Source organism: Mustela erminea, chromosome 19, assembly GCF_009829155.1.
Source record: "Mustela erminea isolate mMusErm1 chromosome 19, mMusErm1.Pri, whole genome shotgun sequence".
Classification (NCBI taxonomy): domain Eukaryota; kingdom Metazoa; phylum Chordata; class Mammalia; order Carnivora; family Mustelidae; genus Mustela; species Mustela erminea.
In genome coordinates, this window is record NC_045632.1 from 33,461,091 (window position 1) to 33,479,486 (window position 18,396).

Here is an 18,396-nt window from a genome sequence, read left to right on the forward strand (position 1 = left end):
CTGGGGCTGCCTTCTACAATCTTGAGGTTCATTCTAGTAGTTTGATGATCACTTCTATTTTATACAGCAGAAAGTCCCGTCCCCATCATGATTATCTCAAAGGGTGTTTGAATACTTGGTGATCCCATACCCAAAGTATAGTTCAGGTCCCCCAATCCAAGACGAGTACCTGCTCTCTACATAATGCTTTGTCCACTCCCCTTGCCCACACAAAAGCAAAAAGAATGAAGAATAAACTAGGACCTTCATGGTATTTTATACTATAGAAATTGACATTTTAAAAAACTCCTCTTAAAATACCAGACTAGAACTATTACATTGTTTGAGAATTGAAAATCCCAATTTATAAATGGAAAATATTTTACATAGAGAAACACTATAAATATAAAAATATGATTATGTTTAAAATATATAATCTGTAACATTATTAATTATCTTAAAACAATCAACAGTAATGAGCTAAAATTAAAATATGTATGTAGTATGATCCAATAGGCCTAATTTAAATATCTTTATTTATACCTTTTCCAAAATTTGGCTTAATATTAATAAAAGTAAAAAACAGGAAAGTCAGACTATCACGAAAATAGTGATTTATTATAAAATATATCTAAAGCACACTAATAAAAAAAAATCAGTGCAAAAAAATTTTTAAGATAAAAGAGATACATACAGACAGTAATCAGTTAGAACTGCGAATGTCTTACTAAGTACTTAAATGTTCCTTTCCTAATTTTATTTACACTACTACAACTTATTCTGAAATCAATGCTATTAGGCAAAATTTCAAAAAATATTAAATTTTAAAAAATAACCTCTTATCCCCAATGTGGGGCTCAAACTCACGACCTCCAGATCAAGAGTCACACACTCAACTGACCCAGCCAGGCACCCCAATAAATTTTAATCCTCTTCTAATAAATTCCCAAATAGTAGTTCAAATTTCGTGTTTTAATATTAACTAATTAACTTTAATAATCTATTATTTTTTTCACTTAAGAGTAGCAATTATGGTAAAGATAAAAAATATCTTGCCTTTGGCTGGAGGAAAAAAGCAAAGATAGCAATTGAATATAAGGACATACAAAAAATTTTTATTTCTATTGAATGAAACTTAGTATTTTCAGAAAGGTTTAAAAAATAAATTTTAAATACACATGAATATCTCAGATTAGTCTTCCAAAATAAAGACTAGAACTTAAATATTTATATTATCCTATACAATCTTAATTTATACCTACCTAAAAAACCCAATTTTTGGATTGTGCCATTGCTCAATTCTGAACCTTAAATAATTCACTGCACCCTCTAACCAGTTTCCCCATTTATGAACAGGAATAATCAAATGAGTCAAAACACATCAGATATTAAGAGCAACCCTCAGCATATAGTAAGCACTACAGAAATGTTGGCAAAAATAATTACCTTTACCATGTTGCAGCAAGGATTACAGGAAATCATACATGTTCCCCTTCAATACCAGTACCCAACACAAAAGCAAGGAATTCAAAATACGCTTGTTAAAACAAAAGACCGACTCTCTCTCAGTCACCGCATGCGTGAATTGCAAATCTATAGGAGCACGATCAGAACGAAAGCCCGCATCCACATCTCACCTCCGCTGCCATGAAAGCCAGTGTGTGCATCCCATGGGTGTAGCCTGTGACACAACAGACGACTGCTAATCCACAGCAAGAAAGCAGCATTGCGATCAACAGAGACAGAACTCGCCCGTGGCTACTCATGGGTGTGGTGGGAGAAAATGAAAGCTGAAATGTACAAAACAGGACAAGGAAGTTCATTCTTCTTCACGGCAGTGTTAAGCTTCCCTAAGAAACTCGAGGTTAGTCTTGGTGTCTGTGCTCAGGAACCCGGGCTTAGCAGCACTGCCCAATGCCAAGCACAGACCAGCACCCCACCGCCAGATGGTTAAGACTGTCCAACCAACCTAAACACGAGCACGAGCTAATTACTTAGAGATCTTTATCACTTATTTTACAGACTATGAACAACATACACCATATTTTCATCTCAAATTCTCAAGGATCCTCCGCCTACCAGTGGGATGATAAGCCTCTCTCCAAGCAATTTTCCAAACGTATGCAGTTCTCTCAACACTCAACAGCACTCCAGACCGCACCATGTTCTGTTGTTTCTTTCTCAATCCTGCTCTCCCCCTCCTCCTGAAAATCCTCTTGGAGGAAGCATATTCCTACCGTGTTTAGGGCTGGGACAGAGGAAATGTCATCCAGGTGCGGAGCGCCCCCTATCTCAATGTCCCGATGACAGTATACAAGGAGAGGCAAGGGGGGGGCGGAGCGCAGAGACCCAAGGGCTGGGAAGTCTGAGCTGGATGGTGGAAGTAACAAACCCGTTAGGGAGGTTGGACAAGTATCAAACCCGTTAGGGAGGTTGGGCACTAGTGCTCTTGACCCCTAGACGGCCTTTGGACTGAGATGAACTCACAGAGAGGTGCAGGGACCTCCTGTCCCCGAGGACCAGGTGAAACAAGGAGTAAATGAGGCCCCGGAGCGATGTAACAGAGCGGTGCCCGGGGGCACTGAAGAGCGAGATGTCACCCCCCCAACAATTCTGATCTGAAGCGGAGATGCAGATCTCATACCCAGACAGAGGAGGATTCACTTCTCTCAGGACCCAGGGAGGCAAGAGGGCTAATTCAGCCCTTGCCCACGGAAACAATGTAAAACAATCTAAGCTAGTCCAAAAGAAGGCTCCAAGAATCAGAGGGGGAAAAATGGAAGGAGACTGGAACAGAAAGTACCTGGAAGACAGCAGCTTTTATTCCGTTTATACACTAAGCTTTCCTCGTGCTGTGATGGAACAGTTTGTTGAGAGTGAACTGACCCCACTCGGGCTGTAACACAGTCTGCTAGTGCGGGGGCGGGGGGGGGGACCTCAGGAGGAGACACTGATCCTGCATTCTTTGGCTGCTGCAGGAAATGCCTCAAGAAACAGGCGGCGGCTACCTGATCTAGGAGCCTTGCCCTGGAGACCTACCCAGTACGCGCCCGTTATGGCTCCTTCATCTTACACAACTCAAACCTGGCAAACGTGTGACTAAGCAAGCAAAGAGCTCTGGCTGAAAACTCACATATTCGAATCGGTCCTTGCAGAGCTGAACCATCAGATGTAGAAATACAAGTCCAGCAAACCAGAGGCACCACATGACCACCTCTTCCACCGTCTGCACATTCAGCACACCAAAAATGAAAATGAACTTGTAGAAAATAAAATTCCAGAACTTGTCTTTGAGGTGCTGAAAAGACAAATATTTATAAAGGTTAGTACTATTTCATCTAACCTATTTAAGAGATGTTAACACGACAAAAACTGGCTGCCCTGGAGAAGATATATCCTATATTCAGCTTTCTAACATTTGTTCACAAGACAGCAGAAGGTAAAAAAAATAAAAAATAAACTCTCCAAAGAATAAAGGTAAGGCCCCTAGAAAATCATGTGTAGACTCTGGGTTGTAACCCTCAGTCAGTTATAAAGTTTTAGCCATCAAAAGGAGAGTGATATTCGTCTAGTACCCTGCATATTAAGAATAATACAAATACTGCCAACACAAAATTTTTAAAATGGTGAAGGTTACAAGTATCATTTTTAATACTTCTGCTCTTTGGATTCATAAACAATAGAAAAGATTAGGCTTGTTCTTTTTAAACATCCTTCAGATTAACAAATACCATATGTTCATTCACCAGTCTATACTTGGTAAGAAAAGTCAAACAAAAATGATGCCTTAGCATTTTTATGCATTTCTCTTTTCTTCTTCCTAATGTGCAAAACCTTAATTTTGCACACTGCTTTATTTCACTTCTCACATTGTGAGAACCTGACCAGTTGTCAGTGAATAATCCATGAATATACCATTTTAGCGGTTACAGATGGACAATGCAATTGTTTTCGTCTCCATTCGGAAAATGTTGTAATGAATATCTTGGCCAGAGTTTGTATTTCTTCAGCATTATGGAATCAAAGGTTATGAATGTTTTTGCAGTTTCTAATAAGTACCACCCTGGTTTCCAAAGAAGTTGGATAAATGTACTCTCCCAGGACTGGAGGAAGAGTAACTCTGTCTATATGGAGGACATCGGTTTTTAAAATCAAGGTCAAGGAGGGGAGTCTAGCCCCTAAAACACACTACTGAGCCATCTGTGGGAAGGGTGAGAGCTGAGCAAAGAGGTAAGAATGAAACAGGACTCTTAAGTACATTCTCAGAAATTGTTCTGAACCATAAGGGATGTCTCACAAATTCAAACAAAACAGAAAAAAGCAAAACTGAATAGAAACAGAAATAACTGAACCTAAATGTGTAACAAATGAAGGACTACTGAAAGATAAGATTATTATTTTGGGCACTTCTACGCACTATACTGACTGTACATTGTTTGCACAAAGAACAAAGGGAGCTAAGAACCTTTGGTGAACGCCGCTTCCAGATTGAGGACAGGTGAAGTACAAGGTGAACGCAGGACATCTTGTGCTTAGGTTTTGAACCTTCAGCCCACCATGTATTTGCTATGCGACTTGCGATGAGTCACTTAACGTTCCTGTGCTTCGGTCTCCCCACCTACAAGGTGGGCCTCCTGAGCCTGGTGTCCCCTCCCAGAACCACTGGGGAGACCGACTAGGCTCCTATACATACAGTGCTGGGACATGCACCATAGCAGGCATGACGTGCCCGAAAAAAGAAAATTCCTTGCTCTAAACCTCCACGGAAGAGTCTCTTTTTTTATCCCGCTTTCAGCGTTCAGTGTCTCTGCCTCCAGAGAGACTTTATTTCTTGAACTTCCCTGAATCACCCACAGAGCAAACCCATGTCAATTCTGCAGAGTTCTAGCTCAAACTAGTGTTTGATAAATGCCGCCGGATGACACGCATCAGAACAAAAGTCATCATGGTGGCGAGCACAGCAGAATGTCTAGAGAGCTGTGAATCACCGTGGTGGAGAGCTGAAGCGAAGGTATCGCTGTGTCTCAGCTATACTCAAATAACAAGCTTTAAATAAATAAGTAAGATAAAGATGTGATCTGGACCGAAAAACTCGAAGTAGAATCACAGATGTGCCCATTACCTCTAGAGATGGTAAAAATCTCTGCAATGCTCCAGGGTAATGTGTTCTGAAAATTTTGAGCGGATACTTACCATTTCAGGAAAATGAAACCAGTAGATGGAGGCCCACTGGTGCCAGATCAGTCCACCCGCGAGGAGATGGCTTGCCTAGCCTGACCAATGTCTGGCCTGCAAGCCAGAAGATTTTCTTCACAAAGAAAGCAGCATCAAAAGGGGCTTTTGATTCCTACCCCAAAAATGACCTCCCATGGATGCTATACCTGGGAGACACATGGAGTTGATATTTTGGAGAAAGTGCTGAATATTCACCAGCGAAAACTCTCTGGGAGAACAAACAGTTCCGCTCGTAAGAGTCCTGCATCCAAGGGCTCAAGCGCACACTAACCTTGGTTAAGCTTGGAACTAGGACCTCAGCTGATCTGGTAACAAGGGACCTGGGTAGAAAGGGTAGGTAAGGAGCGAGGCCAATAGAAGTTCAAGGTAGCAGGTCCCTGTGTCTCATCGCTGAGATAAGAAAAAGTGAAATCTAGTTCTGTTTGTATGTTGTTGTTTTAAGGCCAGTTCTAAATTCTTATTTGTAGACACACCATTCTACATTCCACACTAAAATCCTTGGGTGCCTGCCAGTCTGTACAGCATGCTTGTGGCACCTTCATTAAAAACATGTCCTGCTCATATACATGTACCTTCTGGGAGTAATGTCCCAATGTCAGACTATGCCACCTGAAACAGAACAAGTCACCTAATCTTCTGCTTGTGGAAGGATGAATCTTAATTTACTTTTCCAAGGGGAGAAATTTAAATCTCTCAATAATTCTTTTGGAAAAGAACCTATATTCTAAAGAGGGATGTTCATTATTATTCAAACTAAAACGAAAACAAACGTCCGCTTCCTTAAAAACTGCACTCCTGAGAGTCATGGGGAAAAGAGCTACAAGAAGCAAGCAGGACTGGGACAACTTGGCTACACTGAACATGAACTGTGCATTCCAGAAAGTATTTTATCAATGCTAAGTTTCCTGATTTTGAGCATTGTGCTACGGTTACCTAAGAAAATGTCCTTGCTCTTGGGAAATACATACTGAAGTATTTGGAGGGACAGGGGTATGATGTCCACAACTTATTCTCAAATGGGTCAGAAAAAATACATATAGTATAAAGAAAAGACCAATGTGAAAGCACATGGGACAGAATGCTGACAACGGCGAATCTGGGTAAGGGGCACACGGACGCTCTTCAGAGTAGTCGTGCAATCCTTCCGTAAGTTTAAAATTATATCAAACACAAGTAAAAAAAAAAAATCTGGTCACTAGAATCCATCCTAAGGTTAGACTTACCTGCCTCTCACTCACTCGAAGAGGGCCAAACACGATACACTGGATTAGCTTAGCCACCAACATCAAAACACAGCATGCGGTATTTACTAGAACCTGTATACAAACCAAAGAAAGAAAGTTTATTTCCTCCTGTTGAAAAATAAAGGCAGGTGTAAAAATTTTGTATTAGGAATTCAACAATCACTTCTAAGGACTGGGCCTCCACAGTTCCCTGCCATTACAAGATAAGGAATATTTGAAGGCACACACTTTCATGAGTGTTGGTGGCAGAGATGAGGAGTGGGAAGGAGAGGCACCGGCTCACCAGTTAATCACAGAGTCCTGACCCAGTATGCACCATCCAGCAGGCCACCTTCCCCTTCAGCCTTGACTGCACTGTACAAAAGGTGCAGAACTGTATGTACCTTGTAAGCCATAGGTATCTCTTAAGTGTATCATTTCCTACATTAAGATTTTGGGAGCCTTGAAGAAAGCTCTTCTAGAAGTTGAGGTTATCATGAACTAAAACCCAGCACCCAAACATCCTACTCTGCCCTGCCAAACAAATAGCAGATGAGGAGGAGAGTGCTGATGGTCCCAAAAAAGCCACAAGACCCTGTACATATATAGGGATATGTGTATATACACATATGTCCTACAATGGGACAATCTACCAGCCAAAAGATAAATGTTCTCGGAGCGCAGTGCTGGCCTTCAAGGAACGGATCCGGGGCATCCGAGGGGAAAGGAACTGAGGAACCGGGAAGAAGGAAGAAGCAAACTGGCAGGGCTGTCTGAGAACCGGAAGGCCACCAGGAGCCACCACTACAAAACCAAGGCCTTCTTCAATAGGAAATGGGAAATCTTCTCTTTCCTTAGATAATTAAGAGATGGATATCCCCACACCTAAACAACAAATCTAATGCTCACAAAATGAAGGAGTGGGCTGCCCTTGACCAAGAAGCTAGTGGGACACATCTTACCACTGATGCTCAAACGATTTTTTAAAACTCTGCATGACCCCAAAAGCCAAAAAGACCCAAAAAGTCTTTTGATAAAGAGAGTAAACATGACTTGTATTGAGAACACATGGAAATGAACCCCAACTCAATGTAAAGACTGCTTCAAGCTTTGATTCACTAACTTCACAGGAAGATGGCCATAATCTTCTTCCCAGGTCCTTCCTCCCTCTATTTTTAAAAGAGGCAAATGATACTGTGGAAGGAAAAAAAAAAAAGACCAAAAAAGTAATATAAGGAAACAAGTTCCTTCAGATCTAGGTCTTCAGGTCCCTCTCAGGACCTCGCATCATCCACCCCTTCGGGAGAACACACACAATGGCAGCCCCGATTCCTTACAAAAAGATTAAATTACGTTTAGTCCTATTCTGCCTAAAGGGACAAGGAAATACGTGATATAGTCTTAAAGAATTAAAAAAAAAAAAAAACCAGTTTGGCTGAAACTGCTCTGGTCATTAATTAAACCTGCAAATAATCAGGAAAAATCCAAATCAGTTACCCAAAACATCCTATATCCCTAATTTGTGACTCCCTGGTTGAAGAGCCCTATACAAAACCACCCAAAAAACAGCTTAGAAAACTCATTTTTAAGGAGATGAAAAAGATGTGCAGGTTTCTTTTCATTGTGTTTGAAACCAGCCAATGGGAACTTTAGTCATGCTAATTAAGAAAAACTTAATCAAACAAAACCACAACCACAATCCTTCATGCCGCATCTCCTAGCTGAGCAGTTCTGGGTTATTTTTGGTTTTGTTTTTGTTTTTTTTTTTTTGCTTTTTTGGTTTTTTTAAAGTAAACTCTACCCCCAACGTGAGGCTGGGCGTCCCGACCCTGAGATCAAGAGTTGTATGTTCTATTGACTGAGCCTGCCAGGTGCCCCTGAACGGAATTTTTTAAGTCAGCCAAACATCCCCTGGTCTAATTACAACACAGTTTAAAAAAAGAATTCTTGCTGGTTTTGCATGTAGTAGCATAGGAAATAAAGAAAGTCCGGACATTGAGAATTACTTGTTCAAGGCATGTGGGAGGTTAAGAGAAGTGGGGGAGCTCTAGACCCTGCAAAGAGCTTTTAGAATCTACAGGACACAGAACTTGATAAGCATCTAACAACACACCTCACAGGCTCCAGGGACAGCAATCAATACAGGAGAAGAAAGTAAACTTGGGTGGCTTAATCATTGCTCTATCCAAAAGCACATTCTCATATATCTTGGATTACAAAACAAAAAGTAGAGTATTATTTACTATTTCTCAGTTACATTTCTTAAAGTTCAAAAATACAGTTTAAAAAATCATAATCTTTTTTTTTAAACGGAGTCTGTCATAATTTCATCACTCACAGATAATCATTTATTTTAATTTCAATATAAGATTTAAAAATTAGCAAGGATAAGGGGGGAAAAAGGAGAAAATATACTGATACTAGAAAGGGAATTTATGTAGAAAGGAGGAGCTAACTTTCTGTGAACTTAATATGAAAGCTAGAGCTACACAGAATTGAAATTAAATTGCAACTAAAAATTATTTTAAGGGGGGCGCCTGGGTGGCTCAGTGGGTTAAGCCGCTGCCTTCGGCTCAGGTCATGATCTCAGGGTCCTGGGATCGAGTCCCGCATCGGGCTCTCTGCTCAGCAGGGAGCCTGCTTCCTCCTCTCTCTCTCTCTGCCTGCCTCTCTGCCTACTTGTGATCTCTCTCTGTCAAATAAATAAAATCTTTAAAAATAATAATAATAAAAAATAAAAATGATTTTAAGATGATGAACAAAGTGTTTTTCAAAACACCTTAACGATTATTAATAGCTATTCTATGTTTATTTATAGAAAAATGACTTAATATATGATAAATTCTCACCTTTAAAACTGATTAAAGCCTTGAAAAATTAGAAATATGGAAATAACATAATTGTAGCATTCCTCACTTAAAAGCAAATCCCATCAACTACACTTCAGTTAGAAAAAAAAAATCGCCTATACAAAAAAAAATTTTTAAAATGGGGGCCGCCTGGGTGGCTCAGTCAATTAAACATCTGTCTTCAGCTCAGGTCATGATCCAAGGGTCCTGGGACAGCACCGGGCATCAGGCTCCCTGCTCAAGCAGGAAGCCTGCTTCTCCCCCTCCCTCTGCCTGCCGCTCCCTCTGCTTCTGCTCTATCAAAAAATTATAAAAATCTTTAGAAAAAAATTTTTTTACCATGGTCCTACGTGTGAATGTTTGCTAAATTTCACACTGTATGAAACCATTTGTTCCTGGGCTTCCAAATAGGACAGAAAGCGAAATAAATGGATAAGTGGTGTTTTCTAACTGAAATATTTCATTCTAAAAAATTAACTAAATAAATACATTAAAGCAATTCCCAACCAGTAATATTCTTAAAGAAACCACACGTTAACCCAGATGTAAATCCACCTTCTCACCTCCAATAATCAAACCGAGGCTCACCTCTAGCACGCCTGGTCTGAACCACACATTATCCACATAGACCACACCAAAAGTGCTAACTTCGCTTTATCTGTTCTATGCAACTAGCTAGTTTTTCCTTGCAGGCAGAACCCAGACTGAATGTAAAGATGAGGAGTTCATCACCGAGCCCTGTTCGCCAACAGCAGAAAAATGGAGAACAATTAAATGTCCATCAGAGAGGCAAGTTCAATAAACTGCCAGCCAGCCATTCGGTGAAATACAATGAAGCCAGGATAACTAACTCAGCAGCTCTCTACTAGCATTGTATGGAACCTTCAAGATAACTCGTTCACTGTTAAAAAAGCAAGGTGTAGAAATGCCATTACCATGCTACCCTGTATGTAAAAGAGAAAGCATATGCATATGTACACACAGATTCATCTGTATAATCATAGATGGGAACAGTGTCAAGGACTTGAACAACCTGGATGTTTCTTGGTCTTCTACTTCTACTAATTACAAGAAAGTGGTACTGGGGGTGGGGCGCCTGGGTGGCTCAGTCGGTGAAGCGTCTGCCTTTGGCTCAGGTCATGATGCTGGGGTCCTGGGATGGAGACCTGCATTGGCCCCCTGCTCGGCAGCGGAGCTTCCTTCTATCTCTCCCTCTGCCCCTGTTTGTGTGTGTGCTCTCTCTCTCTCGCTCGCTTGTTTGCTGTCTCTCATATAAATAAATAAAATATTAAAAAAAAAAAAAGAAAAGAAAAAAGGTGGTAATGGCCACTTCTGAGAAAGAGAAGCAGAAGACATACTTTTCACTGTAACCTCACTGAGACTTCTGCACCATGACCATGCATTATTTAATTTTTTAAATTAATTTTTCTTTTTTTTTTTTTTTTTAGATTTTATTTATTTGACAGAAAGAGAGATCACAAGTAGGCAGAGAGGCAGGCACAGGGAGAGGGGGAAGCAGAGAGCCTGATGCGGGGCTCAATCCCAGGACCTTGAGATCATGACCTGAGCCGAAGGCAGAGGCTTAACCCACTGGGCCACCCAGGCGCCCCTTTAATTAATTCTTCTAAAGTTTAGAGTCTATTAAACTTTCTGACCAGTTCTGAAGTTCCACATTTATTTTTCTCACCATTGTGGGAGACTGATAACTAGCAATCCCAAACTGGGTGGCCTCAGTGATCTTGTTACATGGTGTTCCTACTGTACTAAAATGCTTCAGAAGTTTCTCTTATCTGTGCCAATGTAAAAACCTTAAATACTATTTTTAAAACCTCAGGAAACATCTTTCTTTTGTGTTAGCCTACAAAAAGAAAAAAAGAACAAAACAAGTTTTGTTTGTTCTGAGCAGCCTGTAACAAAAAACATCAGATAGTAGTGACCCCAAGGAACTCCTACTTAATCAGGCTTAAAGTAATTCCCTTTAAGTCCCCATAAGAAAATTTCCCTCCCAGAATGGGTCTACTGTGCTACTTGGGAACGACAGAAACTAAATTATAAGACAGTTTGGCTTGAGAGGAAAAGAGAAAAGAGCAGATAACTGTGAAACAGCTTAGCCACGTTTTTCACTGTGTAACCCTGGAGGTATTTTTGGTCCTGTAACAAACACGCTGGCCACCAATGGGGTGTGATTTATCAGCTTGTAATGAAAGCTGGTTAAAGTACCAGGAACTGTCTCAAGAACAGAATCAATATGGTTATTTCTTAGTCTCCTACTTAACACCAGCACTAACCACCACCTCCCCCACACACCATTGTCTCTTCCCTGGAAGAACAACTAGAACACGTTATCTCTCTGCAGGCTCCCTGTGACAAGTATAAAATGACATCATGAGGCACTTGGGGGTGCTCTCGGTTGAGCGACCAACTCTTAACTTCAGCTCTAGTAATGATCTCAGGGTCGTGAGACTGAGCCCTGGTCAGGCTCCATGCTCAGAGAGTTTAAGACTCTCTTTCCCTCTCCCTCTGCTGCACCACCCCTCCCTCCCCAGCATTCATGCTCTTTCTCTCTCAAATAAATGAATAAATCTTAAAAAAGTAAATAAATACAACACAATAAAATGCAAAAATGCATACTCCTCCTTATCACATTGATGACAGTGTTCCTCTTTTCACAATATCAGGGATCCTTCCTATATTTTTCAGTTGTTTATCTAGGCTTATATCCTCTTATTCAGAAGTGTTCCCTTTTTCCTTAGCAGCCCAACTTTTCTTTTTTTTTAATTTTTAAAAAAATTTTTAAGATTTTATTTATTTGACAGTCAGAGATCACAAGTAGGCAGAGAGGAAGGCAGACAGACAAAGAGGAGAAAGCAGGCTCCCCGCAGAGCAGAGAGCCTGATGTGGGACTCGATCCCAGGACTCTGAGATCATGACCTGAGCGGAAAGGCAGAGGCTTTAACCCACTGAGCCACCCAGGTGCCCCTGCCCCAACATTTCTAAAGCTAATATTTTTCTCTAAACTTCACTGGAATAGTCAACTCATAAAGACTCAAACCTAGTAAATTACTTTTAATCCCGAAGTTTCATAATTACATGAAGATGGGCTCTTTAAAACAGGAGTCAGCAACGTTTTCTCTAATGGGCTATGAGATAATAAATGTTTTAGGCTTAACAGGCCACACTCACCATCAAATAATCTTCCCCTTAAAAAAAAAAAATTTGAAAACTAAAAAAACCACCATTAGCTAAATGGACTGTACAAAACAGGCCAGGCCAAACAGGCCACCAGTTTGCCCACCCCTGCTCTAAATGGTCAGTTGTTCATGTTCCTCCATTTTCATGCCCCCCCCACCAAGATGTGTATTTAAATTACTTGATTTGCATATAACTATGTCAGAACCTTAACACTTATATTCTCATTTCTCCATTTTACCATGTCCTGATCTTACAATTTTAGAAGCAAATCTGAAAAAAAGGAAAATAAAAAACAAGAAAGGAGACAGTAATGAAAATAATATGAATAAAGGAGTAGAAAAGCCAAACACTCCTGTACAATTCAAAACAATACGGAATAGAGGGGCACCTGGGTGGCTCAGTGGGTTAAGCCTCTGCCTTCAGCTGAGGTCATGATCTCAGGGTCCTGGGATCGAGCCCCGAATCAGGCTCTCTGCTTGGCAGGGAGCCTGCTTCCTCCTCTCTCTTTCTGTCTGTCTGTCTACTTGTGATCTCTTTTTGTCAAATAAATAAAATCTTAAAAAAAAAAACATATAATACAGAATGGATCAAGAGGTACTTAACCAAAGGGTCACCTGAAATTTGTAAAATAAGCCTAGGTCACCTGAAAACCATAAAATAAAATTAGGTAAAAAACCTAATCTTGAATGAAACTTTAGAATGAAAGTTCTAGAAAGACATGAAGAAACAAGTGATCACATCAAACCTGGGCGTTTGCTAGTGTGAGAACACTGGAGGGGGGTGGGGGGCGCAATTGGAGAGACCTCTTTGGGGGAGGTCTTAAATCACAACATCTCCAGGCCTCTTGCCACCCTCACCACTGCTGCCACAGGTCACGCTGGAGAAAACCGTTTCATCATGACAGCCCCTCTCCCCTCCCTTCCCACTTAAACCCTATGGCCCACAAAATAATGTCCATACTCCTTAGAAGGGCTGGCAAGGTTTACATAATCTGACCCTCACCCCACATCCTATGCTCCCTAATCCATTTCTCAACCATTAGTAAAAAAATCACCTGGGGGCTCCTGGGTGGCTCAGTGGGTTAAGCCTCTGCCTTCAGCTCAGGTCATGATCTCAGGGTCCTGGGATCAAGTCCCGTATTGGGCTCTCTGCTTGGCAGGGAGCCTGCTTCCTCCTCTCTCTCTCTGCCTGCCTCTGTGCCTACTTGTGATCTCGCTCTGTCAAATAAATAAATAAAATCTTTAAAAAAAAATCACCTGGGACATTTATCAAAATGAAGACTCCAAGGCTCTGCCTTTCCCCTTGAAGTGATCCCTGGATTATATCTGAGAAACTACATTTTTCAAGTACCAGGTTGCCATTTTGAGAAATATACCCCACTCTTAATCATAGGACCCAAGGGAGTTGTAATTTAAGAGCCCAGTTTATGAGCCGTTCAGCACAGGCCCTGTACTACCTTTCATATACCATCTGAGCTTCATACTCCGTTTTCTCTCCTTAAAATACACCATGCAGCTTGCTGAGATCCTTCTTACCTCCCAAGGCTGGGTTCAAATATTATCTTCCAAGCATACTTCCCCTAGGCATCATTTTCTCTTTCCTCCAGACGCTGCCATATTTTTTTTATGGATCTATTATGACTTACCGAATTTTGCTTTATTTGTCTATGGACTGTTTCAATATGGACTGTTTCGAGCCTGAGGGAAAGGGTTCACAGCTATGCCCTCCAGATTGCCCCAAATGGTACCTCTGAAAGGTTCTGAATTGAGTTTGTTAATCAAAACCTCCTGTTGGACGCCTGGGTGGTTCGGTGGCTTAAAGCCTCTGCCTTTGGCTCAGGTCATGATCTCAGGGTCCTAAGATCGAGCCCTGCATCAGGCTCTCTGCTCAGCAGGGAGCCTGCTTCCCCTCCACCTCTCTCTCTGCCTGCCTCTGCCTACTTGTGATCTCTGTCTGTCAAATAAATAAATAAAATTAAAAAAAAAAAAACCCTCCTGAGATGCTATCAGACATGTATTAATTTAAATTGTGCTCTACAAAGATAAGTTTTAGAGATTCCAGTATGCCAAACAACAGCTAGGAGGATTTGCAAACTAGCAGAAAGATCAGTTTTTGATTTGTCTTGCTTGGTTTTTAAAAAATTGAATCTGAATGTCTTTGGGCAGGGTGCCAAAGGGATCCATTTTGACCAATGCCCCCCCAGATATCACTCGATCATGCTATCTGTCAGCCTAAGGAAGCAGGCTTTGGAGACGGTGGCTCCTGCTCAGCTACTAGAGCAGAAACTGCGCCATGGGCGAAGAGGAAAGCTTCCAGAGCACACGTGGAGGGTCTGAGAAACCCAAGGCAGGCCAGCATGAAAGCGGGAAAACCAGTAGGAAAACAATTAAGATCAACTGAAAAAGGAAAACAACCATCAACAGATCAGGAAGAAAAGAGAAACCTGCTTTAGGTAAGACCTCTAATGAAAAGGCTGGGGGGGAAATTGGAAATTTCTCAAAATGGAAATTTTCTCAAAAGAACTAATTTTCACAGGATAATCAACAGGCTTTATGCAGTGTTTTATGAAGAGGTGTTAACCTGGAATTTGAACACGAGTTTGGTAAAAACAAAAACAAAAAACTCTTAGGGGGAAAAAAACCCACTAAATAATACTAGTAGTTCTATAGTAGTTACAACTCAAAGGCTTATTTAGGTCTCGTACTTATGTTATCAAAGAATATATTAGAATTTAAACATTTGGCAGAAACACTCTTCACTTCACTTTAGTTGTTTACCTGCTAACTCAAATGAAAAAGTAGATTGGAAATTAAGACAAAAGAGAGGTGACCTGAGTTCTTTCTCTTCTCCCTTCTTTCCTACTGTTTACACAGTACCAAAGTCATGTACACAGCAGTGAAAGAATAAAACTTCACACCTCACTGTCTTCTAATAATCTCTTCATCAGAAGGACCAGAAGATTTAATCCACAGCCCACCGAGTTCATAAATCCCACAGCTTCCTGATGAAGCACAGTGGGATTAATTATAACAAATGAGTTGTGTATCATTCTCTATCCTTGGAATATTAATCTTAGTCATTTACAGCCTACTCTTAACCCCAAATGGGAACTGTAGGAGAAGACAAGCCCCAAGACACCCTAGTGAGCCCAAGTGACAGACCTAAATCCTGGAGCAACTTTTCTGATCATTCTGTGTGTGCACGCACGTGTGCATGTACACGCCTGGCATTCAAGGCCAAGGTGGAAGCAAAGTTCTTCCAAAATACCGTTGATCTGCCCAGCTTGAAATTATCTGTCCTAACAAGCGAAACCAGCCTGTATGCCTTGTAGGTGCTGCTTTATCTTGCACTGGCAGACAAACTGAAAACGCTGTTTTAAAATGGATCACTAAAAGGAGAAACTCCTGAGTGAAAACGATGAGCCAGCTCTCGACTGCGAATGTTTTACTGCCTTCAGACATCAAAGGAAACTGTCATGAATCACCAGGTAAAGGCAGCAGGAAAGAAAGTACGGGTTGTATGTGTGTTTGACCCAAACAGGACAACCATATACTTAAGGGCAGAAAGAAAAGAAAAGTTAGGGGAGAGAGCCAGTCTCCTCACACAAATGTCCCAACACACCCAGATGCGTAAAATTCTCCCTTGGCCAACACAAGGTTCGTCTCTGCCCCCTCCTCTTCACTGGCAGCCCATTACTAACATTCCCGTGCGGACCGAGCCGGAAAAGCCTTTCAACTTCCCTCCACAATTCCCTGAACCGCCGGGGTAACCGGCTCCCGGAGGTCCTCGAGTTTCCCTCCCGGGGTCCCTCGGGCACCCCACCCCCCCACCCCCTAGACTCGTCCCCTCCCCGGGCCCGGCCGCGTGCCCTCTGCGCCTCGGGGAGCCCCTTCCTCAAGCAACCCCCGCTGTCGGCCCAGCTGCTCTCTCGGCGCCCCCCGGGCCACTCCGGCCCCTCAGCCTTCGGTCCGCCCGCAAGCTCCCCGGCGGACCCCGCCCCTCCAGGCCCCGCAGCCGCCGGCCCGGGGAGGCGACCCCGGCCCAGCCACGCCCCCCGCACATAATGGGTGACATGGCGGCCCCCACCTCCCGCCAGCTCCCCCGCGGCGGCCGGGGCAGCCTCGCTCACCCACACGAACAGACTGTCCGAGAGCAGGTACTGGGCCACGTCGCGGGCCCGGGGGCCGCCAGCGCTAGGCCGGGAGGGCACGTCCGGCTCCGTCTGCACCGGGGCCGTTGGCGGCTCCGGCTCCCCGGGCCCGGCCTCGGGCTGGCTGAGGGCGCGGTAGGCGCTGACGATGGTGCCGAGCAGAGCCAGGCCGCTGAGGCCCGTGTAGGTGCGGAGGCTGGGCCAGGGGAATCGCTCCAGGAAGAGCAGCGGCATGGCGGCAGCGGCGGCCTCCAGGCCCCAGGCCTCCCCGCGCTGCGGCCAGGCTCCCGCGGCGGCCTCGCGAACGGCGCCCTCGGGCTCTGGCGTCGCCGCCGCCGCCGCCGCCGCCGCCGCGCCGGGCCGGGCCGGGCCGCTCCTGGCCGCTCGCGCCGCTCCGCCCCGCGCCGCTCCCGCTGCTGCCCCTGCCGGCGCGGAAGAGCCTCGGCGGGCTCGGGGCGGGCCGCCGCCCCCAGCGGGGAGCGGGCGGGACGGGCGCGGGGGCGCGGCCTCCGTCTCCCGCCCCCAGCAGTCGCGCCGCCGCCTGGCGGGCGAAGGCCTCGGCCGCAGGCTCTGGGGCCCGGCACCTAGCATGACCGTCGGCGGACAGCCCAGATCGGCGGGGCCCGCGGGCGCACAGGGCGCCGGGCGGGTCGAGCAAAAGCGTCACTCGGACCCGACGGCGCTGGCGGGCGGTCGAGCCCAGGCAGCGTGGCGATGCCCGCAGGGAGAGGGGACCCGGACACTGGACCCTTGGTTTCCTTAACCCGCCCCCACCGCAGTTTAAGCAAGTTAGTGCTCCTGAGCACCCCGTGGGGCCTAACAGCTTCCCAGGTGGTCCAAAGACATGCTGCTTAGGGAGTAATTAATAGGGGCTTGACCCTCCGATAAAGAATATTAATCAACAGTCTTTTTTCTCGCCAGTAAGGTTATCTTAAGTTTCTGTTGTTTACTAGTAGCCTCGAGCAGAGTCTAAAATGGACTTAATTTAACAGTAAATGGGTATGTGTTCTTCCATACACCAGGTAGGTATATGAAACAGTGCAGCTTCTTTGGAAAGTTCCTCAAAAAGTTAAAGACACGGGTAACCAACCATCTGACCCAGCGTTCCACTCTCTGGCATATATCCAAGAAAAATGAAAACAGAACTCTACACGAAATTTGTACACAAATTTTGGTAACAGCATTATTCATAATAGTCAAGGGTAGAAACAAGCTAATGGCCCTCACGTGATGGATGGCTAAGTAAGGTATAATGGATACAATGGACTGCATGGAGATGAGTCAGTACTGACACATGCTCCCACAGAGGAACCTTGAACATGCTAAGTGAAAACAGCCAGACACAAAAGGCTGCACATTGTGGTTCCCTTTACATGAAATATCCAGAATGGGCAAATAGATATATGGACCTAGAAAGCAAAATAATGGTTGCTTGTGGGGGCGGGGGATAAGATAGAGCAGGGATGAGGGAACTGGAGGATAAAGGCAAAATATGGATTTTTTTTTTTAATTGTGCTGTTGGCTCCGAAAACTCTGAATGTACTAAAAATCATTTCAATGTACACTTCAATAAAGATGTGACCCCAAAAAAGTGCTACCAAAATATTGTTTTGAGCTTGGGGGTCTTTATTCCTCATTGTTTCTCCAAGGCCTAGAATTGTGCCTGCTCCAGAGCAGGTACTCAGTATTTGTTGAATCTTAAAAAATTTTCAAAAGGACTAAACCATTTTGAGTCTCTTTCACATCTGATATTCTAGTTCTAAAAGTC

The 18,396-nt window shown here is 43.5% G+C and overlaps 1 protein-coding gene across 1 annotated transcript in view; it reads right to left on the reverse strand.

The window, feature by feature from the left end:
• AMFR (autocrine motility factor receptor) overlaps positions 1-17,016 on the reverse strand; it is a 39,566-nt gene extending 22,550 nt beyond the window's left edge. Inside the window, exons 1-4 of the mRNA XM_032325119.1 lie at positions 16,608-17,016; positions 6,438-6,530; positions 3,113-3,277; positions 1,617-1,769 (exon numbers count right to left, since the gene is read on the reverse strand). Coding sequence (XP_032181010.1) covers positions 1,617-1,769; positions 3,113-3,277; positions 6,438-6,530; positions 16,608-16,862 — 666 coding nt within the window. The 5' untranslated portion in view covers positions 16,863-17,016. The remainder of the gene's footprint in view (positions 1-1,616; positions 1,770-3,112; positions 3,278-6,437; positions 6,531-16,607) is intronic.
• Between the last annotated feature and the right edge of the window lie 1,380 nt (positions 17,017-18,396).